The sequence below is a fragment of the Gasterosteus aculeatus genome, chromosome 8, assembly GCF_964276395.1.
Source record: "Gasterosteus aculeatus chromosome 8, fGasAcu3.hap1.1, whole genome shotgun sequence".
Taxonomy (NCBI): domain Eukaryota; kingdom Metazoa; phylum Chordata; class Actinopteri; order Perciformes; family Gasterosteidae; genus Gasterosteus; species Gasterosteus aculeatus.
Window position 1 is genome coordinate 21,762,097 of NC_135695.1, and position 24,613 is coordinate 21,786,709.

Consider the following 24,613-nt stretch of genomic DNA (forward strand, 5'->3'; position numbering starts at 1 on the left):
CTTTAGGCCGACGCCCCTTATGAGGAATTACAGAAGAGGAAAAGGATCCATAAGCCGAAGCCCGTATCAATGAATCACTGCCGTTAAACCCTCGACCCCGCGGTGAAGATAAATGACACGCTGCAGTTCATGTGAGCATATTGATGGAGAAGCACTTCTAGTTGAGAGCGCTCGTTTTTCTTTAATCTAATTTATCTCCACGTAAAAGGCCGGAACGTCACCGCTTTATTACCGAAAGCTTTTAGGAGTCGCGGGGCGTCCTGCGGGGAGTGGGCGAGAGCCTCGATGTTCATCTGGGGCTCATTACACTAAGAGCCGGGGCCCTGATGGGGGAGATGTCCTTGGGAGGACACCAGCGCCTTATTACGATAAACGTGCATGAGCCTATTCCTCAGCTATTGGGGCTGAAACGCCGTTAGCAACCGGGGCGACATGACGAGCACAGATGAAAGGAAGTCGGGGGCTTAATGTGAAAACGTTGCGGGAAACACTAGTCGGTATAATAAATGCGTGTGTTCTTTTTAAAGTGAATCCGTTCAAAAGGAATGAAAACAATCATCATGTGTCGGTTTCTGTAGAAACGTCAGGAATCAGAGATGGAACCTGCGGTACCTCTGACCTCATCATTTAAACCCCTCCCCCAGACGCTGTTAGTACGCATGACACAGGTCAGTAGCAGTGGCGCGTTGCCACGGCGACGCGGCGGTTAATGGATGCATTGTTACACCTGGAGGACGACTCATACTCACACAAGCTTCTGCTGGAGGGAAAGGAGCCCGCGTCCGTTTCAAGAGGTTTAGTCGAACAGTTGTGGTGTTATTTAAAAAAAAAAAAGGTGAGCAGTGACAGCCAACCTGAGGTGAGCTTTGGGTTCATCCCCCCCCCACCCCCCAAATTACGTCATGCAAGCAAAGCCCCCCCACACCCCCCCAGCGCACGACTATGAAACCACGAAGACCACGAAGAAAAGAGCAGCAAGAGCGACGTCAGCCCCAATACCCAGAGCCACGCGAGCAAGCAAGCAACCGGAGTCAAAAGCACCACGCCAAGCTGCCCCCCCCCCCCCCCCCAGCTCCCGCACCGAAAGAAAACCCTCCCCAGAGGCCGCTGACCCTCAACGAGAGACGAGCCGAGAAGCGTCGCGAGAAGCAGATGAAAAGGGTTCGAGCGGAAAGGAGGAGAAGGAATAAAGAAGGCGAGCCGGAGAGCGGATTCATTGCCCCCCCCCGATTGATCGCACCTCAGGCAGCTGGCTGCCGGTGCTGTCTGAGTGGGCCGTCTCCAAAAGGGGGCTATCCAGGCGCGTGAGGGAGGGGGGGGAGGGCAGGGCGGGGGCCTCGTCGGGCAGCGCGCTGACGGAGGAGTCCACGTGGTTGGAGGCCGTGTCGTCGGTGGCCGAGTCGCTGTTGAGCTGCAGGAGGGAAGCGAGAGGGACATGAGGGGGGGGGGCGTTATTAGTACTGTACTACTAAATACTTCAATGTCTCAAATTACTTTTTAAAACAAAAATGTGGCTTGAAGAAAGAAACAAGGAGCAATCCAGCATCAGGAATAATTCACAACTAGATCTTTATGACGTCATGACGTCCAACGTGTAAAGAAAAAAGACATTGAAAAAGCCCAAATAACCTCTGGACCATATTAAGGGGGGGGGGCTACACTCTACACAGCTTTTATCATTCGATACTCGAGTCCATCAACAGTTTAGAGTGAATCGATCACGCTTTCGTCTTTTAGATTCACTTCAATCCCGAACTCGTGACGTTTTTGTTGTTTATGAATCAGAGCTCAACATTTATTCATTTTGGTCTTCAGTTGATTCTGTACTTTAAAACTGCTTCAAGCCAATAAGTGAGATCATGGCAACTTAAACAACAGTTCTGACAGATTAAACTGGGGGAACACATGAGCGCTGCATGCTGGTCGCTGGGGAGGAAGCTCATTCTCTCACAGCGCACGACCTCAGATCAGAGAGGGAACTAAAGCGCGTGTGTTACTGGCAGCTTCGACTTGCAAAGCGAAACGAAGCAAAGAAGAAGAACACAAGAGAAACATGCTGGTCTCATGTGACGCACTGAAGTACAACAGTGGAGTTTCCCCCGGCTGTACTCACCCGTCAGCAAGAGCAACTACCAGAAAGCCAACTGACGCCCGAAGCTTTGAAGGGCGTCGACCGCCACCAGCTGCCAAGCAAGCATCAAGCCGCTGTCCACAACACGCACACACGCACGCACACGCTGACCGGGACGATGCCTGCACGCGTTGTGGGGAGGGGGGATGGGGGGGGGGGGACCCTAACCGGAGTGAGACTTACGAGGCCAGAGCGGGTGAGAATCTGGCTAGCGCTCAGTACCTCCTCCTCCGACGACTCGTCCGTGTCCTCGTGGTTGGTGAGGTTGAGGCTCGGCGTGCTGCCGGCGAACTGGCACTCCTGCAGAGTCGGCGTGTCCCCTTTGTCCATGCTCTCCAGCGAGCGCCGCCGCACCCCCCAGTTGAAGTTATCCATGCTCTCGCCCTGCAGGGGGGGGGGGGGGGGGGCAACAGTGAGACGGATGCAGAGTTTGGGGGCGGCACAAGAAAACAACACTCGTTTGCAAAACGGAGATGATGTGGAACGAGCGGGATGGGAAGTGATGCAACGTTCTACGACTAAGGGTTCACCACAGGGGGCACAGCCTCAAATCAAGAGGACCAAAGCACTTCATTCATTTGGAGACAACAGAGACACTGAAGAGAAGAAGCTTTCTGGCCCACAGACTCACCTGGAACTCCTTGTGGCAAAAGAAGAGAAGGAACACGTGTGTTAGTGGACTTCAGTTACAACACAGAGGAGGACCAGTAGGACATTACAGTAGTGTGTGTGTGTGTGTGTGTGTGTGTGTGTGTGTGTGTGTGTGAGCTTCTTCTCCTCCTCGGTACCGGCATGTTCCTTTAGAACCTTAAATAATCTGTTACTTTGATGCCAGACAGAACTGAAGCCGTTATCTTTGATCTCTAGCTTCTAGACATCAGCCTACGATCACTGACTTGGTGAATGAGTCTGGTTGCATTTTTTTTTTACTGCAGCACACAAAAAGTATTTGAAATACATTGTTGACTTAAACCGACTATTCTCCCGTAGCAACACTGACGCTGTTGAGAACCTCACGCTCACTTTAAGCATCATAACAGCCTTTAAGCCATTTCTCAGGCGTTCAGATAAGCAGCAGCATACTGATGTGTAACAGTAAATGAAGATCGCACACATGAAGTTTCACGTTTAAATAAAAAGTCCTTTCGGGATGATTTCCTCTGGATTGATGTCGTCATAACATTAGTGATGAAAAGTTGATACGAGACAATCCTGCTTTCACCACGTTCTACCATTTGGGAGGAGTTAGTCTTTAGGAGGACATATAGTGTCCACTTCATATGTCCTTCAATTTATTACCTTTTCACAATTACTGCAAGTGTCCCCTTCCCCCCCCTCCTCACCTCAGCGTCCTCCAGCTCCACGTCTAAGAAGTCAAAGTCCTTGAAGACACCGAACTGCTGCTCGCTGCCCGTGTCTTCTCCCTGCAGCTCCTCCTCTCTGACCACCTCCTCCACCGTGGGGATGAGACTGGTCTGCTGGTCCGCCGAGTCCAGGTCCTCGTTGGAGGAGAACACCACCTGCCCGGACGGGGAGCGCAGAGGCCGCGTTGTCAAAAGGTAACCCGGGACGGTAACGGCGGTGTCCTGCAGCGACTTCACAGAGACCTTGTCAGAGGCTTTAGAGTAGGAGAGGAGTCTTACAGATGGGTTTTTGGGAACGCCGGACTCCGGCCCGCACAGAGAAAGGACGTTCATCAGCCTCTCTCTGGTTCTCCTCTGCAACAAAAGCACAGAGTCACACAAGCAGCCTGAGCTGATCTCCACGTCCTCCTCAGGCCCCACGTGGTCACTTCCTCTTCATGGACGTCCAGGCTTCTTAACATCAATGACTACGTTCACTACGTCTCAGTCAAGGCTCCACCCGACCGTGTGTGTGTTGCTCATCTCCACCAACCGACCTCTAACATTTGCTCAACACCAGTACGCACAAAAGAAGGCGTACACCGCTCTACGCAATGATGGGTATTTATAAAAAGCTAACTTGACGGAAAAATGTACGGCCCTTCACGCAAGCTCGGACCCATCCTCAAAACACAGCTGTTGCTTGTCAGATGCAATCAGATGGACGGTAATAAAACGCCATGATGCCGTCACGATGCGTAATGACGCTGATGGCTGATCTCGCGCTCTTAGGAGACGTGGCACATGGAAGGATTCACGCTGTAGTGCAGCGCACCGTCGGCCTGTTTAAGGGCAGATGCCTCGACTGCACTGGAGGAGGTTGTTGTTTACTCCTGAAAAGGTGTGAAACATCGTTTCTAAACGCTTTTTTGCATCCACTCTGATGTCAGACTATTTTTTCTTTATTTGGGTCCGAGGTCGTGAGGCTGCAGCGTTGCTCTGCAGCCTTTTGCCCCTCAGGTGCCTCGTTGGCATCAGTGATCCACACTGTGTCCTCCAAAGAGCATCTTACGTCTCCTTCCCACCTCCCGATGATCATTTCCACTTCACACTGAGTGAAGTTACGTTTCTCCGTTTTCCTCTCAGTGTTTGTCATGATTTCGCCATCGATGAATATTAATTTGTGGGCGTTCCACAGACTATATTTGGGCAACTGTGGGCGTGACATGAAGCCGCAAAAGCTGCGCTGCATTTAGAAGTGATTGTGATTTGTTAAGGGAAAACTGCGTGGGACGTTTTATAAGTCTGAATATTTCTGTGCGTACGCACGTCCTACGTTTCATCCGTACGCCACTTCTGGCGCAAATCCTACGCAAGGTTTTATAAATGAGGCCCCAGGTGGTTACATGGAGACCTAAAGCGCTCTGCCGGTTGGACCCGGTCAGCGCCGGTGGTTCGGAGTCGGTACCTGGGAGAGCTGAGGCCTCTTCCAGCTCACTGGCACCAGACCGTTGGAGTTGGAGCCGGAGGAGGTGGAGGAGGTGCTCCTGGTGACGGCTATGACCTGCGGCTTTCCGTTCCGCCCGGCCGCGGCGCGCTGGTCGCCGTACTTGTGCCCTATGATCGGCGTCTGTGGAGTCAAACTTGGGCGAGTTAGCGTCAGCGGGACACCGAGCGCATCGCCAGTGGAGCCGCGGGACACCGACCTCCGAGATGTCGAAGTGGAAGTCCAGCGTTTTGCCGGGCAGCTCCTTGGAAGAGTTGTTGAAGATGCGCGTGAAGGCGATTTCCGGGGATCCGCAGGACTCGGTGCTGTAGGAGCGCTGCGCGTCGTCGGGGACGACGAGGCTGGCTGAGCGGGACACCACCAGCTTCAGGATGTTCTGAGCCTCCTTCCAGTGGGGGCTCTGCGAGAGACAAACACAATGAGAGCGCTGTGACGCGTCGGGCTGCGTAGGCGTCCGCGGAGGATTCCTGAATGTGAGCGGGACATTTTTTCCCCTCGGGAGGCTGAAACTGCAGCCGAGCCGCCGCCCCATCGGAGGCCGCCGGTATCCCGTAACATTTCAGCGGCTCTGAAGGGGAGGCTCGCTGTGCTCGACCATCAATCCAAACGGTGATTGTGTAAAGACACGTCACGCTTTTATCTAATACTCATAGATCGGATCCTCCACATGCAGCAGACTGTGTGTGAAAATAGAATAGAATTCTGTCTCTGCTGCAATCGGCTTCAACAAGTAATCGATTAGTTGTCATAAACATTTTTTAGCAAAGAATACAATACAAACTTGTCCCAGACTGAGATGAGTAGAAGAAGAGGCGCGTTCCTGTGAATGAACGCTGCCACCTGCTGGAGAAGAGGCCTCCGGACGGAAGGACAACCACACCCAGATATACGTGACGAGAACTAACTCACCTGGACATATTTGCCGATGATCTTCATGATCTCCAGGTTGAACTGTTTGACGGGGGCCGCCGACAGGTCGACGTGACTCAGCAGGCTGTGGATGATCTGCAGCAAGGACTGCTGCATGCTGGGAAGGCCCTTCTCAAGCAGCTGAGAGAGAGAGAGAGGGACAGAGAGACGACTTCAGGGGACGGGCTCAGGGTCTCACAAGACGCCACGGCGTCCGGTCTCCGCGGCGACGTACCTCGGCCAGGTACGTGACCAGGTTCAGGGTGATCTCGGCGAAGGCGTCGTGGAGGTAGCGGCACACCACGTTGATCCAGTTGGTGCAGTCGCGGGAGTAGCTGTGCGTGCTGTACAGGCTCATCATGTGCGCCAGGTTGGAGAGCGTGGCCGACTTCTCCTCGGCGCACAGCTTGGCGATCTTGTCGGCCGTCTCCTTGCAGAACGCCGTCGGGCTGTCGAAGTGCTGGATGAGGTGCGGCAGGAGGCACAGGATGTTCAGGGGGAACCCTGAGGAGGCACCGAGAGAGACGTGATCATCGACAGTCGGCACGATGGACAAAACTGAGCAGAGGTCAAAGGTTATTGTTAATATTAATGTCACCAGCACTGGAAAGCTTTATGTTATGGAGCCACATTCACAAAGATCAATAAGTGTTTTAGAGCCATTGTAGGTGATGCAAATCAATAAATACATTACAGAGCTTCACATTTATGACTAACAACACTATTCCTGATTTCTGACACCCACCTGCCACCTTTGACGGGTCCACCAGCGTCTGCCTGGAGACGCTGATGAGCTTGCTCAGCAGGTGGATGGTGAGCTCCTGGGTGGAGGCGGAGGTGAAGCCCTTCAGGAAGAGCTGCAGCAGCCCGGGGAAGCTGTACCACTTCAGCTTGGCCTGGACGTTCTCCAGCCGCTCCCGGCTGTCGGCGCGCTCCAGCGGCAGCTGACCCAGCAGCTTGTTGAGCAGCCGCAGCGCCAGCAGGTACTCGAACTCGTAGTCCGACTCCAGCAGCGACGCGGCGATCCAGAACACGGTGGCCATCAGGTTGGACGGGTCCACGGGGGGGATGGCTTCCCCGCCTGGACCCCCGGCGCCGCCGAGCGACGATAAGCTCCGGGTGCGCGCCAGGTTGCCGTGGCTGCCGCCCAGCCGGTCGGCCACGTCCAGCGTGTTGCTGCGGCGCCGGTCGGCCTTCCGCTCGCCCACCAGGCTGGCGCGGAGGGAGTTGCTGCGGGCGTGAGCGTAGTGGGAGAGGCCGGCGCCGCTCACGTTCAGCTGGCCGGTGCTTTTCCTGTTGGCTGCGAACTTCGGCCCCAACAGGTGATCCCGGGGGGGGGTCCTGAGGGCACAGAGACTCGTCGGTGACTCACGCCAGACGCAGTGCAGGCGAGCGGCTGCGGGAGCGAGGACTTACTGTGCCATGGCGGTCAGCAGGTCGTAGCTCTTCACCGTGTCAGCCAGCGTGTCGATGCCCGACTCCAGAGTCAAGAGAAGTTCAATCACGAAACCCTGAGCAAACGAACCCGAGTTAAATGCACACCTGGGGGCAATTGCACTTCCTGCTATTTCCACCTGATATTCAAGAACCAGGACCACAAATATATTGTTTTACATCAGAAATTCATTTCTAAGGACAATAAATTATCAATTGACAGCAGATTCTTATTTTTTTAGCTACATTATGATGTCCAATATTTAATGAAAACAATTTAATTATGACGTTATTGTGTTCACAAGAGATGAATTGAGCTGTTGAACTTTAAGTTTAGCTCTGAAAAGATTCTAAAAAAAATTCCGACAAGATTCAATAAAATTGATTGAATCGTTTTTTAATGAACAAAAACATACATAATAGAAAAAGTAAATCATATAGAATTTCTGCAGGTTTATCGACTCGAGCAGTTTAAATCATTTCTGGAACGGTGGATCTGCATCTATCTGCATGAGATGGATCGTGTCTCCCTACCTGCGCCTCCTCCCCCGGGTCCCCCACGGTCTCCACCAGCCGCGAGAGGACGTCCGACAGCGTGGCCAGGCTCAGCGGCTGCTTCAGCGCCCGGAAGATCTGGAAGGAGCGGCCGGCGTAGTGGCGAGAGGAGCAGGACAGCGCCGTCTGCAGGGCCGCTTCGCTCAGCAGCGACTCAAGCTGGAAACCTGCGGCGGGGGGTTAAAGCGCACATGAACACGACGCCCGAGCCGCGCCTGAACCCGCGGGACGCTGCGAGCCGCACGGACCTGAGGGCGAGTGCTTGAAGACGGTCACCACGTGGCGGACGAAGACGCTCAGCTGCTCGGCGCTCTTGATGTTCGGGTTCTTGGGCGACACGTCCTCGTGGTTCCACAGCGGGCCTCGCTTCCTACGGGAGCAGAGCGCACGCGTTGAAGGGATGTCGACCGTCTTTACACGTCATTAGATCCTTTATATTAAACCAGGCAGCATTACACACACTGAATAACCTTATGGACTCATGCGTTTATAAGGGGACAAAGAGAAAACATGGACACTCCTCATGTCAACACACTCAAAGCAGAAGACCTCACAAACGTTTCCAATCTTTATTCTGAAGGCTGAAAATATAACCTGCATAACAACGTGATATGAATCGTCTTTGTAGTATTAGCAGCGTTTGTTGCCTCAAATATGAAAATCTTTGACGTTTCAGCTCACTGTAGAGGTGAAAACATTAGATACTTAAACCAATACAGATCATTTTGTAATACGTCCAATCTTCTGTAGTAACACTGATACTGTGGAACAAACACTTCAGAAGCTCCGACCTTTAAAGTCATGAAATTAGACCTCAAACATCAGCTGATGTTCTCAACAGGAGAACAGTAAGACACCAAGCGGAAAAATGAAAACCATGCAAATTAAAAGCAAAGAATACCCGGTTCCTTCTCACACACACTGCTGGAGGCATGAAAGCAAATGATTGGACATGAATGAGCAGCGAGACAGTGTGGACACATTAAACACTTCAACACCGACGGCTCCTCTCACCTCGAGGTGATGAACTCGATGAGACACCTGACCTTCTCGTCCTGCTCGGGGGGCGCATCCACCTCGCTGAGGAGCGTGGGCGAGAGGTGGGGGAGGGCGGCTCCGCCCGCACCCAGACTCATGCTGGAGGAGGTGGAGCAGGAGCTGAGGCCGGAGTCGGTCATCGGGGACGGCTGACAGTCCGACAGCAGCTGCTGCACTCCTGTGGGGACGACGCACGCGAGGCTCAAATATTAAATGAAGGTTGGGTTTAATCCTGAGATAATCATTAGGTCTAAATATTATATGCATCATCATGGGAAACCATTCAAACAGTCGCGTGTCGGCCACAGACATTCAAAAGATTTATTTTCGTCGTCTTGTATCTTCTTGGTACTCTGACCTGTGAGGTTGATCTCCGGAGCGACCGGCTTCACAGTCAGGACCCTCGGCTCGTTGTAGTCCCGGTTGCGTAGCAGCACCATGGCCACCGACTGAACGCTGCTGTTGGCTCCCTGCACCACCAGCAGGTGGAGCAGCAGACGCTTGCAGTGCTCGTACACCTCCGGGTGCTGGTGGTCGAACCCTGGAGGGAGACCAGACATTGGATCATGTGACCTTAGCAGGTAGAGGCGTAAAGGATGGCGAGGTCGGTTAGGAGATTTTCTAAATACTAGAACAGGATTCTCCTTTAAGGTTGTTTGTGAAGATTATTTCTGGATTAACGAATACAAATTTACAAACCAGTGGACTTAAACTCTGTTTGCATGTGGACCTGAGGTGAGTGCGTGGCGGTTACCGATGAAGATGGCGTGCAGCAGGAGGTGCAGGTAGGCACTCCACTCCACTTTGACCCCGTGGTCCACGATCAGGTCGGTGAGGAGGATCACCGCGATGTTACATCTGGAACACAGAAAGGGGAAGAAGCTCAAAAACCCGCGGGAGTAAACAGAGGGCCGGCGTTGGCGTCGGGAGGCGTACCGGTGGAGCGGCACGCCGGGGGAGTTGGTCTCCGGCAGGAAGTCCACGAGGGGGGACCAGCAGCCCCCCGTGGGGGGGAAGGGCAGCGGCTCCGGCCGGTTGTGATCCATCACTTTCAGACGCCAGTTGGCGTAAAGCGGCATGGAGTCACCTGGAGGAGGGGAAAGAAGCAGGCGTGTCGATGGTGGGAGGGGCTTCTGGTGTGATGGCGCCCAAAAGGAAGGAAGGGGGTGGGAGGGGGTTCTTACTCTTCTCCTCCTCGTAGGAGCCTCCGGAGCTGCTGCTGTACCGGGACTCGAGGCGGTGGTGCTGGCGGTTGAGGTTGCTGTTCAGGCCGCTGTAGATGTCCAGGTGGGTGTAGCTGCAGAGCAGACATGCATGAACTCCGGCATCATCATTTCTGTGAGTCCCGATAAGTTCTACTTGATCTTACTGTAGACTTATTAGGAGCTGAGATTAAAACTCACAGCCTTAATATACAATAAATGTGTTGCCAGGCAAATTGAGAAAGGTCCCAATACTTGAATTCCTTCAACTCAAAACCCATTCTTGTGTTTTCGGGTGGTTCTTACTGGGGCCCGTTGACCCGCTCGTACCTGTCCTCCATGTTGGAGTCCTTGACCTTGCCGTCGTGGTGGTGACCATCGTTTCCTGCCACCATGGTGTTGGTGCTGGAGGTTGTTCCTGAGGGAGAAGAAAAACGTTACACCACCTGGCATCGAAGACGCGAGGCGGCACGGACGCGAGGCGGAGCGGCGTCTTGCGTACCGGAGGTGACGGAGGGGATCTTGTGGCTGGAGGTGATGCGGTAGTAAGGGGGGTTGTCCATGTGAGTGACGGCAGAGCAGACCGGGTCCGTCAACTCGAGCTCGCACATCAGCTCCTCCAGCAGCTGCATGGTCTTATCTCTGCCCAGGTAGACCACCACTCGTTTCACCTGGACACACACACACACACACGGTCAGAGGCGCGAGGAGCAGCGGCGGCGTGATGGCGACCTCCCGGGACTCACGTAGGGCAGGAGGCTGGGCTCGCTGCTGACCCCCGACATGCCGATGAGGAAGTGCAGGATGATTCTGAGGTTCTTGGGCCAGCTGTCCGCCAACGTAGTCCAAACGTTCTCCATCTCCGACCAGGCGAACTCGTCTCCGTACTGACGGATCAACAGAGCAACGGATGAAGCAACGCGGCGCCCGGATCAACGAACCGCGAGCCCGGCGCGCGCGCGCCTCACCTTGGCGGTCATGAACATGAGGTTGTTGAGCACCATGGTTGTGGCGCGGGGGGAGCCCCACCCCTCCCCGCGGAGCCAGCGCCGGCTGTTGACCATCGCGGCTTCACGCTCGCGCACCGCCGCCTCTTCCTCCTCCTCCACGTCCTCCTCGCCGCCGCCGTCATCTGGTCGCCGCGTGGCCGGTTTCAAATCGACCAGCTCCACGTTGTTCATCCACGGCAGGAGGTAGTGCAGCATGACCTGCCGCCCGCCGGGGTGCGCCGTCTGGATCCGCTGGCTCACCTCTGGAGGGGGCGGGGCAGTGAGGGGGGGGGGCGGGGTCACAACAGTCACAACTTTCCCCGTTAATGCTGCAGTCGAGTAAAATGAGTAGTAACAAACAACAACGACTAGACGTGTTCTTATTTCTCATACGAGCATCCGGTTTCTGCAATATCAGGCAGTCGTGGCCTTCAGAAAAGACCTTCAAGCTACCACGGGGCTACAGACCTGAGAAGATGGGCAGAGTGAGCTCCGGGTAGGTCCTGGCCAGCTCCTCGGACAGCTGGTAGTAAGACACGGAGTAGAGGTGAGGCAGCGCCGAAGGAGGAGTCAAGATGCCGTCCGTCCGCTGGATCTCCAGCTTGTGGGCGTAACGAAACAGCTTTGGCTCCAGGATCTACGAGTTACACACAAAACCAGACTTTAATGAAACGGCCCTCAGCCGGCTTGGCGGTGAACGGAGAGCTGCCCGGACCTGTAGCAGCTGCATGGCCACCTCGTAGATCTCCCTGGAAGAATCCGCCGCCTTGAACAGAATCAGGTTCAGCAGCACCACAGTGTCAAACTGGTAATCCCTGAGAGGAAAACGTGACGTTTGAGTCGCAGTCCTCCGGCTTCAATCGGGCCAACGAACAAAGAATTTAACAAACACACAAACAGACAAACAAACAACGGGGAAACATGAGGCACCTGTTGTGGAAGACGTTGGCGATGGCCCTGAAGCAGCCGGCCGCCACGCGGCGAGAGCCCGTGTAGCAGCGGTCCACGGCCCAGAACATGAGGTTGCTCTGGTCCGGGTTCAGCTCCAGAAGCAGCATCACGGCCTCGCAGCCCAGCTGGTGGACCTGGATGAAGAAGAGGAAGAGGAGGAGGACCCCGCAGATGCTGTGAGACAGCAGGTATTCACTTCCTCTAAACCCACTGGTTTTTAACGAGTCGATATCTCAGGAGAGCGTTTTCATATTCAGTATCAGCGTTAGCAAGAAACGATGCTGCCAAGATGTCTGCAATAAGGAGCATTAGTATGAACTTTTAAACACTGCTGAACACCACTGGGGCGGCACCACGTGAACCCGTGTTACGTGTCGGGGAGTCGTACAGAAAAGCGTCACTACAGACACATACATAAAAAACTCTCCCTCTGGGGTTGCATTCATCAAGATTATTCCCTCACATCTGTAACATCCTCGGTTCCCGCCGGGTCCAGAGGCCCCGGGAGCTTCTCACCTTCTTGTCCTGGGAGTCCAGGATGTTGTCCAGCCACTTGTAGAGGTATCCGTCGGAGGAGAGGCCCACGTTGTCGGCCACGGGGCCGCAGCACAACACCGCCGACATGGCCTGCGGGGTGAAAGGAGGCGTTAGTTGTCAGCGGGTGTCGAGTGCGTCGCCGAGTCCTCCGCGTCCCTGCGCGCGTACCTTCAGAGCGCAGTACTGGTGGCGGTTGATCTGCATGTTCCGGTCGCTGTAGCGGTCCAGGGGGGTGAACATGATGCTGAAGGGGCCGGCCCAGTGACTGAACAGCATGAAGAGGCTGTGTCTCAGCGACTGCTGGGGGAAGATGGTCCTCCTCTGGTGCACTGGACACAATCGTCAAGGAATAGTAAGCGCACGGGTCGCGTCAGAGCGCCGGCGTGACAACGCGCGATGTGATCCGGTACCTGGAACGTTCTGGATGATGTTGGCCACCAGCGCGCTGAAGTGGCAGCGGATGTCCTTCAGCGTGTCCGAGTCCTTGTCGTTCTCGGCCTCCAGCAGCTGCCTGGTGAGATCCACGTACTCCAGCAGCGTGCTGTTCAGAGAGTGGCTCTCCCCGTCCAGCCCTCCGCTGGTCCTGCACATCAGGAACGCGAGAGGAGAGGTCACCACGCGGCCGGATGTAAAAGCGCGAACTGAAGCGGTGGGCTACGTACATCTGACTGATGACGCCGGCGTCGGCCAGCAGCTCAAATATCCGGACCAGCTGGACCCTGAGGATGTCCCGGCGCCTGCGCCGCTTCATGTTCTAAGGAGGAAACACGGCGGAAAATTGGAATAGTTGCAGAACAGAGAAGCGCGGCAGAGCGCATCGGTGCGCTGCACTTACCTCAGGTCTCCTCTCCAGAGCTTCTTTTATAATGGGGTTGAGCTCCTCTATCAGCTCTCTGAAGGACGGGCATTAACAGTTATACGTTAGTATTTCAAGGTGGAGCATACGAAGCATCCGACGTGTGCACGACAACACTAAAAGCACATTTAAAAGGTCGGTTCAATTCCTGAATCTAATGTTAACTCCATTCAGTCCATCGTTCCCCAGATCCACTCTGATTTCACTGTGTGCGCCGTGTACCTGAAGGCCACAGGGTTGGTCCTGCCAAGCCCCAACACCAGAGACTCCGTGATGTCCATGCTCTCCGAGCGCATCATGGGAACGATGTGTTTGAAGAGGGAGGAGGGGGACGGAGTACCAACAATCTACAGGAGACACACGATGGTTTTAGGATTGTTAAATTCAGGTTTTAAATGAGACGAGTAGAATAAAATGTATGTGATGAAACATTCAAATGTTTTGCGTTTGTCACATGATGTGTTCAGTGACCGTCGGGGAGAAGGAACTCTTGACAATGGCGCGTCTGGCTACGCCGCTGACCTTTGAGTCGTAAGAGTAGCCGCTGTCCGGCGTGGACGCCAGCGTCTCAGGCGGGGAGCAGCGGACGGAGCCGGAGGTGGAGGACGACGAGGACATGGAGGGGGAGGAGGAGGCGGAGCTGCAGCACAGAATCAGGTAGTTCCTCCAGAGGCCCACGTAGGAGTCGCTGCTGTTCAGACTGTTCAGTTTCTTGGCGTTGATGGGGCTGCTGAAGAGGGACGGGGGTAGCGAGAGACGTCAGAGAGGACACATGCTACACGTGGGACAAACGACACAGCGGCCTCCTGGGGAACACCTACTTGACGTCGACTTGCGGAGACAGAAGCTGCAGGCGCGTGTAGGCGAACATCCAGGCGTAGTTGAGGGCGGTGGGGCAATGTTTGGGCAGGTTCTCCAGCCGCAGGTAGCTGGAGAAGCTGATGACCCAGGGGTCCTGTCCCTGGGTGACGTGGGCAAACACCCAGATGTGCGAGGGGCTCACCACGTCAAACTGGTGGCTGATGGGAGACGAGCTCCACTCCGCCAGCGTCTGCAGATCGATGCCGCTGGGACAGTACAGCAGGTTGGTCTGCAGAGAAGAGACCAATTCAGCCCCGGAGGAAAAACCTTGGTCCGGGGTTTACGACGCCGCGAGTAGGAGAAGAGATGAATACCTGGTCTGCTCCCGTGAGATGAATAAAACTCTCCAGCACAGACGCACTTAATCTGTCCATTACGTCGATGGCCAATTCCTCATCCCCCTAAAAAAGGTTGAGGCAGAGGGAACAAATGTGAGAAAAGAAAGCAGCAGTACCCGAGCGAAGTCTCTGGCTGCGACTACTGGGTGGAGTAATCACCTTGCAGATGCCCAGTGCTGTGTGCAGCGCACGGACCTCCTTCAGGACGTTGACGGCCAGCCGGCGTGTGGCGGGGCGGCAGCTGCAGAGCACCACCAGAGCCAGACCCTCCACCACGTGCAGCACCCCCAGCAGAGGGGTGCGCTCCAGGGACAGAGAGCGGCCGCCGCCGGAGCACTAAGGAGGGAACATCAGAACGTTCTACTGAGGGTTCCTGAGTCAAGAACAGGTTTTACATTTGATTGCCCAGTCATAATCCTTTTAAATCAAGTGTTGGTTCTTGTAATACTGATACTGTGCACCACTTCCTTGTGGTCCAACGTGTTTAATTGCGTTTCAGTTGTGTTTCCGTCACCAACCTTGGCCTCGTGGCCCTTGTTGCTGCTCTGCACCGCCTGCCTCCATTGGCTGAGCAGCTGCAGCAGCATCTTGACGGCGTTGTCCAACAACGTGGGGTGGACGTCCGTCACCTCCCGAACGATGAAGTACGCAAACCCCGAGAGGACGTCCTCGCGCCACTCCGGGAAATCCACCATCAGGGCCTGGAGCGTCGTGAAGGCGAGGCCACGCAGCTCCTCGTCCATGTGGATGGTGAGCCTGCAGAGGGGGGCCGGGGGCGTTAGAGAGCCGTGGTGGACAGCAGACTGATGTTGAAGGAGGAAGGTGGGGAGGTTACTTGGCCAGAAGCTCTATCAGGTCTAGTCTGCTCATGCCGTCTGGGATGAGCCTCGGGATGGCGGCCACACACGTGCGGAACAGATCGATCTTGGGCTTCCGCTCCCCCCTGTGGAACGAAACGAGGCTCGTGAGAACTTCTGGTCGGCGGCAACACAAAAACAAGTCAGCGCACGACGCACGTTATCATGTCCTCGGGCTCCTTGTTGGACATCTGCACGTTGGTCATGCTCATGGAGCGTCCCACCTCCTTGTCCAGGTGGCGCAGGATGTTATCCAAGGCCTTTCTCACTTGAGGGTAGTACAGCGACATGCCTGGAAAACACCCGCAACGATCACCCAATTATCTCGACTGACAAAGGCCTTTTCTACCCCTGGAAAGGCGTGAAGAAGCCAGCCCACCGATGCCCTTGGCCTCTTCGTCGGTGAGCGTGGTGTTGAGGAAGATCTTCTTGACGCGCAGGGTGTTGCCGGAGGGCATGATGATCCCGGTCGTGGGCATCGGAGGCTCCCCGTCTTTCTGCTGGAGGCTGTCGGCGATCACTAGGAAGGCTCGCAGGCCGATGTTCATCCTCTGTTGAGAGGACGAGAGGTGGTGACGGGAGGAAGCCACGAAACGACCAGCTCAGAGCCTCGAGTCGCTACTTTACCTCCGGATTGATGGCGAAGGTCTTGTGAGACTTGCCCACACACAGGAGGTCGTAGATGATCTCCTTCATTGCAAAGTCCAGTCTTTCCTGTAGGGACCAACGGAGCAGCACTCACTAACGGCGTTTACACCGGCTTGTAAAATCAAGCACCGGCTCACAGGCGCGCGGCTGAAAACACGAGTGTAAACGCGGGATTTATCCTGGAGGGGCAAAGTCACATGATCTGCCCTCTGCAGGGGTCCAGAGAGAAACAAAGGTCACACAATTCAGCTCGCGACCTTCTCAGCGTCCAAGTACGACTGAGGCTCAACAATAGATGGGTTCTATTTTATTCCGTATCAAACTCTCAGACCAGAGTTGTTGATTGTCGGACCGTGGAGGACGGTTTGCCTCATTGTGTCTGTAGACCGCCGGAACTTACCTGAGCTATGAACTGGATGATCTTGACGAAGATGTTGAGCGGCGTGTCCCTGGGGACCACGCTGCGAGAGCCTTTGGGGAAAAGTGCTGAAACGATGCCGAGTAGTCGACTGGAGGGGAGGAGAAAAGGGAAGAGGGGTTTAAGCTCATCTTGCTGCTCAACAATAAGGGAAAATGTTTGGCTACTGGTACTCGGCATCGGATCCAAAGCGGGACGGGGGACTGACCTCTGGGTGACAGTGTTGCTCTCGCACTTGATCCGGATGATGTAGACCCACAGCAGCCTGTACAGAGACTCCAGAGCCACGCGAGACATCTTGGGGTCCTTGTTCTGCAGATAGAAGAGACGCGTGAACGTGTCTGAACAGTTAAAAGTCCACGCGCTGCCACGAGGAGCGTCTCTTCAGTAACCATGACGACCACTTTTCAGACTGATCGCCACGTTAGCGTTACAAAGAACATGAGCACAAGCTGTCAGAGTCCAAGTGAATGCAAACCGGATTCACCTTCTGATAAAACGTGAGAAGGAGCCTGACGTCTTTACGCTTATTGATCCAACTCTTATTGCTACAAGCAATTAAGTGAAGTTACAAGTGAGCATTATAATAATAGTAATGTTTGTTTGACGAGTGACGGTCTGAGTGCAGCATCTGCTATTAATAATATTAATACATTTATATATTATTCTGTGCATCAATATTTAACAAGTGCAATAATTTGGGCTATAGCATGTTTTATATTTGAACTGGTCTCCGGATGTTTCTCTGTCCTCGCTGTGGGACTAACAAAAGGTTTTCTCCAAATTGGGGAGAAATATATTTCTGCGACAGTCTGCGAATATAAAAAAGGAGGCACTAATCTGAAATGTTTTTAGTGATGTCGCTACTATTAGCTATTTAGTAGTTAATAGTACTCATGATGCAGAATAATACATGTTAGTTATATCATCACTGATGCATTAACATGTAACCAATGTTGCAGCTGGCAAAGGGACGGTTTCATCCATTTCAAATATCTCAGTAACTTCATTAACCCATAACTGATGTATTGTACTTCATGTATTTTTCTGGTTATTTGGATTTAATAATCCAAACCTAAGCAAGCGATTACTACGCAATAAAAAGTCAAATGCAAGTCAAACAAAGCAAAGTATGCAACTAAATATCAGACAACAGTCATCACCACCGGCCCAAAACACAATCCGGCTCAAAAACAGAGCCTGAGAGGTCACATGACACCACAGGAGAACAACTCGCTGCCCACAGCAGCCAATCAGGAGAGCCGCTGCCGATCTACTTTCTGGTCGCGGCATCGCAAATCCTGCTGACGCAAAAAAAAAGCGCCCGAGGAAATCTGCACCATGAAGTGGATGAAATGAGTCAAGCGAACGTCTCCACATCAAAGGATTTAACAAACAAACTGACCATACGTTTAAAGTTCTATTTAAATGCACCACACAAACCGTTGGCATCATGTAGACGTACATGTCTGAACATGAGTGGGAACATCTTCCAAAGGCACCATTAGATATACCATCGTAACCACGGCAACGGAGGAAGAGCTTAAAATAATAACAGGAGTTTGGGCTTCGGACGGAGACCTTCACTCCTCACTCAGAGGCGGAGTCGAGGCCGTTCGCCATAGTGGGATTCATAATCTAGCTCCCTGTTCTGGGGGGCCGGAGGGGGGGGGGGGGCCGTGGGGCACAGGGTGCAGCTCGCCGCCAACCAGAGAAACTCACCTGCAGCGTCTCAATCTGCTTGCGGATGCTGTTGTTAGACGGCATCTGGAGTGAGTCGACGTGAGAAAGAAAGATCACATGACAAGGGACAAAGAATGAAGGGTTTGAGGGAGGGGGGGGGGGGTGGGCACATGCAAGTTGAAGGCAAAAACTAAACAAATATGGAAAAAAAACAGTGCAAAGTATCTCGGATGGTATAAACTGATACTATTGTCCAGTGATAAAACACAAGCTGGTGGATTTATTAGTGCATGCCAGTAATAAAGGGTAACAGTTTACATCTACTATGATGGAGAAATAAAATCTTTAAAGTGATAAAGCAAAGATGTGCTGTGGACTGTAAAAAGACAGTTTGACAAGCAGACAAACGAAGGGAGGAGTGGATGAAAGGGGAAAACAGAAGCATGAGGAAAAGAACATTTAAGGAGGTGTGAATGGGAAGTGGGAGGAGCCAAATCAGCAGTCGGCCCAGTCATCACGCCGACGAGGCGGTGCCTTAATCCGCTCTAAAGCAGCGCAGCCCAAATATGCTGTCATTAGATCGTAAAATACACAATTAAGAGCTGAATGGATCACATGCATTCCATTCTGCATCAGGTGCATAGAAGGCGGAGTTTGGATGTGTTGAAGGATCAAAGCTCTGAGCAGCTGTCAGTGTGTTACTTCAGTATGAGGCGCCATCAAGAAGAACCTTTCTGAATGGGCCTGAAGCTGTAATATTGATCCCTACAAAGACACCAGACTCCATTCTCAAAAACTGACATTTAACCTCACAGGAGCCGTTGATCCACCGCTGAATCCATCTGTTAGTTTGTTATTGTGTGACAGGTGAATCTGAAATAACCCTTTAAACAGGTGAACTCAGAGGTTCAATCCCTGTTTGTGAAATGGAGTCTGTAGAGAACAAAATACATAATATATATATATATATATATATATATATATATATGGAATGTATATGGACAGATATAGATTCTAAAGTAGTCCAGAGCAGAACATCGCTTTGCTCCATCTACTGTAGTGACACACTGACACTGAAGAAGAGAACTGCATACAAACACCACGAACATCGCTCCTCCTTTGCAAGAGTAAATTATTGCCGCCACACAATCGGAAAAGGGATCTGGATCAAAGAATCAGCACAACGCAGAGCGACTGACGCCTCTAATGATTACGACAGCGTAGAAAAGAAGACCATCGGAAACCACCATCACAAAGACAGAAGTGTATCCACCACAAGATCACACAATCACAACCACTGCAGCGGCTGGCGGGGGTCAGGGACACGAGGAAAGTGGGTTTGATCGGTTGGTAATTGGTTTGCAGGGAGTCATTAACGGGCCGGAGATAAAACGCACTTGAGGTGATTGAACATGTAAAGTTTGAGAGTTTATTGATGCTACGCTTTCATTTTATGTGAAAATCTTTCATGTTTGGATTTGGTCGTCTGAGCATAAATTAAAGCTTTTTTTTTTTTAACTAAACAACACTATTACGTTATAAAATCAAGTGCTATTCATATCCGGATTCGGCTGTTGTAAATTAGGGTGAAGTACATTATTATGAGACAGAACCACAGAGGTGACGTTTTCACATTGCAATCAGAAAACAAATAAATGTTATTATCCTAACGTTGCACAACACGAGTCATAAGACCTCTGAGGTCGTCAAGGCCGAGCAATGTGCCCTAAAACAAATACTCAAATCTGAACAACGCTGCCGCTGTGCTCCAGACTTCATGGGATGGATTGAGGGTGACAGGGGGGGAGGGGGTACCTTCAGGTGCGAGAGGCAGTTCTGGAGGAAGATGTGCCAGTTGTTGAGGAAGAACTGCTTCTGACTGACACACAGCAGGCAGGTCACCAGAGGATACAGAGCCTGGGGGGACAGAGCGGGTGAGAGCGGGAAGGACCACCGAGTCGCTGAGGAATTTAACATCTGAACACAAAAGCTCCGAAGCTGAGAGCGCACATCTGGACTCGGGAGGACATAGAGACCTGTCAAGCGTGTAGCCCCGCCCTAAAGCGTCCCCTGCTTTATGGTCAGTTTGACCCTAAATGGACCATCAGTCACTAAATGAACATCATGTTGAAGAAGACTTGAAACTAGAGACTGAGACAATAAACTCATGTTTACAATGTTTACTGAGGGAATAAATAAAGAAGTAGAGTCATTTCCTCATAGACGTCTATGGGAGCAGAGGAGTCGCCCCCTGCTGGTCACTACAGAGAAGTAGAGTCATTTCCTCATAGACGTCTATGGGAGCAGAGGAGTCGCCCCCTGCTGGTCACTACAGAGAAGTAGAGTCATTTCCTCATAGACGTCTATGGGAGCAGAGGAGTCGCCCCCTGCTGGTCACAACAGAGAAGTAGAGTCATTTCCTCATAGACGTCTATGGGAGCAGAGGAGTCGCCCCCTGCTGGTCACTACAGAGAAGTAGAGTCATTTCCTCATAGACGTCTATGGGAGCAGAGGAGTCGCCCCCTGCTGGTCACTACAGAGAAGTAGAGTCATTTCCTCATAGACGTCTATGGGAGCAGAGGAGTCGCCCCCTGCTGGTCACTACAGAGAAGTGGAGTCATTTCCTCATAGACGTCTATGGGAGCAGAGGAGTCGCCCCCTGCTGGTCACTACAGAGAAGTAGAGTCATTTCCTCATAGACGTCTATGGGAGCAGAGGAGTCGCCCCCTGCTGGTCACTACAGAGAAGTAGAGTAATTTCCTCATAGACGTCTATGGGAGCAGAGGAGTCGCCCCCTGCTGGTCACTACAGAGAAGTAGAGTCATTTCCTCATAGACGTCTATGGGAGCAGAGGAGTCGCCCCCTGCTGGTCACTACAGAGAAGTAGAGTCATTTCCTCATAGACGTCTATGGGAGCAGAGGAGTCGCCCCCTGCTGGTCACTAGAGGGAATTTGTCCAGTAACTTTTATTCCAAGATTTGTGGAAATCCTGTATCTTAGTCCAGTTTGGGTGGAAATGGGAGTAATTTAAAAGTGAATGTTTTATTATTAACACTCCATTGAATTAAAATACGTTCCATGACTTGAACGTCGAGGATATCACAATCAGAATTGATCCTCCAAAACCAAAACCTGCCATCGGTGCATCTTTGCTGACTATATCAGATCTACATGGATTAATTTACTTACTCTCTGATACAACGGAGAAGTTGACAGAAGCCGTAGAGATGCGGCGAGGTAAACACAGAATGGAAGTAAAAATAAAATGGGATGTTCCTACCAAGGAGTGCTTCTTTCTGGAGCTCAGTTCAAACGTTGTCTGGTACAACATCTCCACAAAGTTCTTCAGGCACGGCACGTTGACTTCGTTCTTCACCGCCTGGGGACAGAAGGACTCGTCAGAGACGTCCACGCAGGGAGAAGCGCGCGAAGACGGAGCGTTTACTCACGGCGGCGACGGGGATGAGGATCTCCACAAAGAGGCCGGCCAGCGCGTGCTTTATGTCCTTGTCCTTGACCTCCAGGAAGTACTGGGCGCACTCCTAGAGGAGGGCATCAAAGCCACACGAGTGGAGAGTACATGAGGAGAATGAGACAAACTGGGAGAAGAGGGCAGATCAATAAGACGGCTTTAACACATGCGTGTCTCAACCACTGCAGCTTCTTCTTGTGGGGTTGAAAGAAGGTGGAAACATGTAAACGTGAAAATGTGGATTCGGTTGATTTTGGCATGCAGAATATTGGAAAAAACGCACTTTCATTAATTAAATCTTAATGCCACAAAGCAAACCCGCTCAGGGGAACAAGAAATACATTTTAACAACGGATACGATATATATATTGGGTCTAAACAATTCCCAGAGGTGACACGAGTTCTGCGCATCGTGAATACGAATTCATCTGTGATGGAAAGTGTTCCGACACGCTCAGATGATGAGAAACATGCATGCATACATGTAAAACTACCGGCGAGAGGAAACGCATGTATTCTTTGGTGAACTGAAAAGAATGAATATGAGTCAATATGTGTGAATGAAAAATACACCACCTACACCCCCACCTTTGAACATTACATAAACAATGTCAGGAGTACTTTAACAATCATACCAGCCACGGTAACCGTAGCAACATAAAAGACTATTTTACCTGCATGAACTGAAAAGAAGCCTCAAAATCCTCCACCGGGTACATTTTGACGCGGAAGAACTTCATGCCCATGATGAGGCTGATGACGCTCTGCACCACGTAGGGACTCTGCTCCTTCAGCCGCAGCTCCTTCAGCTCCGTGATGAACTTCTTCCTCACCGCCTGAAACCTGAGCGCACAAATATAAATACGCAGACACACATCTACACTGTGGAAAACCTAAGGCGTGTGTGTGTGTGTGTGTGAGAGAGAGAGAGTCGGCTCACTTTGAGTGTGTGAGGACCCCGATAACCTCGGCGTACAGGTCTGCGATGATGTGCACGTTGCCAGTGTTTGGGCCACAGTACCTGTCAATCAAGGCACTAGTCATTAAGTCTGAAAAAAATGCAGCTTTATTTTGAAGACGTGAAACAGAAACCCGAGAAGGCCAGAGGAAGGATTCTGCCGGGATGACCAAAGATACATTTTTTCTAATTTGTTAAACATGTGGGAAGATTTTTTGCAATATACATTTTAAGCCTTTTTTTCATCTGTGAAGACAGAAGAAATAAATGAGTTTTGACGTTGAATAGCTGTGTAAATTAAACTGATTTAAATGATTTTAGTCCCATTTAGAAGAGGAGGAAGTGGTGCACTCGGGCCTCTAGTGGCCAAAATGAGCAATACAACAACAAACAGGAGATCACATGATCCGGACCAAAAAACAACATTCAAACATGTTTTCACAGAAAGAAAAGTTAACTTGGTCTTGAAAAGTGATCTTTGAAAATATTTTTCTCTTCCGTTTAGGACCTTACAGGTAAGAAAAAATACGTTTACCAAGATAACTAGTTCCCCCATTTTAATAACTTTTGTTCATTGAAAAACATTTGCCGACTGTCCCAGCTGCAAATAATTCAGGACCTTAAAAGCGAAACAGAAGGACCTGCATGAAAAGCCAAATAACCTTCCTGGAGGTGTCGCTAATGACGGCTTATAGGGACACAGTGACCATATAGAAATAGAGTACTTACCCCTCTTTGTGTTTAAAGTGCTTGAAGGCCAGGTTGAGGACTTCGTGTACTAGAACATCTGGCACTGGATGAAGAGGAATCTGTGACGCAAAACACGCAACCATCAGTGACTCTTTGCTGCCATTCTTTAGCCGACGCACCGGAGCGAAGCCACGGGCCACTTAACCGGGACAAATGTCCGCCTTAGAAACAGCCCCCCCCCCCGCAAGGAAAGACAAGACTAACCCTGAGACAGTCGTTCCAAAAACTACTAAAAGCAGACTCCGATCAGCGGGGAAACTACATCCGTCCCAGTCGAATCAAATTCAATTATAGTGAGAAAGCCGAACGTTTAACCTGAAGTGGGTCACACAGGTGCACGTCAGCATCGGGTCGCTCACCTGCTTCAGAACCTCCACCGAAACCAAACAAAAAATGAAATCTATGGACAAGTCCCTCCGCTCTAGGAGGTAATCTTTATCCCGGTGCTGCTCGTCCCTGCAGAGCGGAGAGAAAACAAACCACTCACTAGTGATCCGCTGGGAGGACGGGGGGGGGGGGGGGGTAGAGGGGGACTCACCCTTTGGACTTGGTGCTGGAGCGAGGCCGGTACTCGTACGACTCGTCTTCGGTGCCGCTCTGCCGCCGGTACCAGTCGAACAGCGTGCGCAGCAGGGAGGGCAAACAGTGTTCTGCTATGGAGCTCATAGAGCTTATTAACTGGGGGGGAAACAAACACTACAATCAGTCATGGTCACATTTTAAAGCCGTCGACCTTCGACCTCGGTCGTGTTAACAGAAGATGACCGCGACTGACAGACGACTCGGTTTCTGTCTTCAGGAAGCGGAGGCAGCAACACAGACCCTTTGTGTCGGTTGTTGCCGCTTCGTCAGTTTACTAAAGAGGTCAAAGGGCAGCCGGTCGCCGCTCTCTGAGGGGCGACATCATCAGGACGCGCGTTGCCTCTCGAGGTGGCCGTAAGGATCTGTGCGTCGGCTCCGCGTGCCTTCGTATTTAAGGGCCAGTGCCGCGTGAGGAAGGAGAGGGTGGAGCAGGAGATGGATGGATGCCGGGGCAGGAGGAGTTATGCAACCCCTGCCCCCCCCTTCTCACGGCGCCCGGCCTGATGCACTCCAGCACCTGATGCGGATTTACTGATGACGCAGCGATTCCTCGCTCCCCCCTCACCCACCATCAGGGCAGCTGGATCCACAGCG

General features: G+C 52.2%; 1 protein-coding gene across 19 annotated transcripts in view; it reads right to left on the reverse strand.

Annotated features, from left to right (window-relative positions):
* Positions 1 to 24,613, reverse strand: part of fryl (furry homolog, like) — a 47,467-nt gene that overhangs the window by 7,360 nt on the left and 15,494 nt on the right. For 6 of the 19 annotated variants that reach the window (XM_078108782.1, XM_078108783.1, XM_078108784.1 and 3 more), the window contains 50 exons: positions 23,976 to 24,115; positions 23,797 to 23,893; positions 23,417 to 23,496; positions 22,670 to 22,750; positions 22,404 to 22,572; positions 21,707 to 21,799; positions 21,538 to 21,636; positions 20,073 to 20,174; positions 18,297 to 18,341; positions 16,783 to 16,886; positions 16,557 to 16,665; positions 16,136 to 16,222; positions 15,888 to 16,059; positions 15,668 to 15,800; positions 15,487 to 15,594; positions 15,170 to 15,407; positions 14,811 to 14,987; positions 14,628 to 14,714; positions 14,274 to 14,542; positions 13,975 to 14,182; positions 13,675 to 13,799; positions 13,432 to 13,489; positions 13,259 to 13,350; positions 13,007 to 13,179; positions 12,765 to 12,925; positions 12,576 to 12,686; positions 12,039 to 12,193; positions 11,824 to 11,923; positions 11,577 to 11,745; positions 11,088 to 11,371; positions 10,866 to 11,006; positions 10,622 to 10,790; positions 10,450 to 10,537; positions 10,102 to 10,214; positions 9,854 to 10,004; positions 9,672 to 9,775; positions 9,276 to 9,458; positions 8,894 to 9,095; positions 8,128 to 8,249; positions 7,859 to 8,046; positions 7,307 to 7,401; positions 6,636 to 7,231; positions 6,126 to 6,394; positions 5,891 to 6,031; positions 5,181 to 5,381; positions 4,943 to 5,104; positions 3,739 to 3,849; positions 3,475 to 3,651; positions 2,315 to 2,515; positions 1,241 to 1,411 (listed from right to left, as the gene is read on the reverse strand). In XM_078108782.1, the coding sequence (XP_077964908.1) occupies positions 1,241 to 1,411; positions 2,315 to 2,515; positions 3,475 to 3,651; positions 3,739 to 3,849; positions 4,943 to 5,104; positions 5,181 to 5,381; positions 5,891 to 6,031; positions 6,126 to 6,394; positions 6,636 to 7,231; positions 7,307 to 7,401; positions 7,859 to 8,046; positions 8,128 to 8,249; positions 8,894 to 9,095; positions 9,276 to 9,458; positions 9,672 to 9,775; positions 9,854 to 10,004; positions 10,102 to 10,214; positions 10,450 to 10,537; positions 10,622 to 10,790; positions 10,866 to 11,006; positions 11,088 to 11,371; positions 11,577 to 11,745; positions 11,824 to 11,923; positions 12,039 to 12,193; positions 12,576 to 12,686; positions 12,765 to 12,925; positions 13,007 to 13,179; positions 13,259 to 13,350; positions 13,432 to 13,489; positions 13,675 to 13,799; positions 13,975 to 14,182; positions 14,274 to 14,542; positions 14,628 to 14,714; positions 14,811 to 14,987; positions 15,170 to 15,407; positions 15,487 to 15,594; positions 15,668 to 15,800; positions 15,888 to 16,059; positions 16,136 to 16,222; positions 16,557 to 16,665; positions 16,783 to 16,886; positions 18,297 to 18,341; positions 20,073 to 20,174; positions 21,538 to 21,636; positions 21,707 to 21,799; positions 22,404 to 22,572; positions 22,670 to 22,750; positions 23,417 to 23,496; positions 23,797 to 23,893; positions 23,976 to 24,115 (7,611 nt within the window). The remainder of the gene's footprint in view (positions 1 to 1,240; positions 1,412 to 2,314; positions 2,516 to 3,474; positions 3,652 to 3,738; positions 3,850 to 4,942; positions 5,105 to 5,180; positions 5,382 to 5,890; positions 6,032 to 6,125; positions 6,395 to 6,635; positions 7,232 to 7,306; positions 7,402 to 7,858; positions 8,047 to 8,127; positions 8,250 to 8,893; positions 9,096 to 9,275; positions 9,459 to 9,671; positions 9,776 to 9,853; positions 10,005 to 10,101; positions 10,215 to 10,449; positions 10,538 to 10,621; positions 10,791 to 10,865; positions 11,007 to 11,087; positions 11,372 to 11,576; positions 11,746 to 11,823; positions 11,924 to 12,038; positions 12,194 to 12,575; positions 12,687 to 12,764; positions 12,926 to 13,006; positions 13,180 to 13,258; positions 13,351 to 13,431; positions 13,490 to 13,674; positions 13,800 to 13,974; positions 14,183 to 14,273; positions 14,543 to 14,627; positions 14,715 to 14,810; positions 14,988 to 15,169; positions 15,408 to 15,486; positions 15,595 to 15,667; positions 15,801 to 15,887; positions 16,060 to 16,135; positions 16,223 to 16,556; positions 16,666 to 16,782; positions 16,887 to 18,296; positions 18,342 to 20,072; positions 20,175 to 21,537; positions 21,637 to 21,706; positions 21,800 to 22,403; positions 22,573 to 22,669; positions 22,751 to 23,416; positions 23,497 to 23,796; positions 23,894 to 23,975; positions 24,116 to 24,613) is intronic. The other 13 variants (XM_078108785.1, XM_078108787.1, XM_078108780.1 and 10 more) reach the window with 5 other exon arrangements.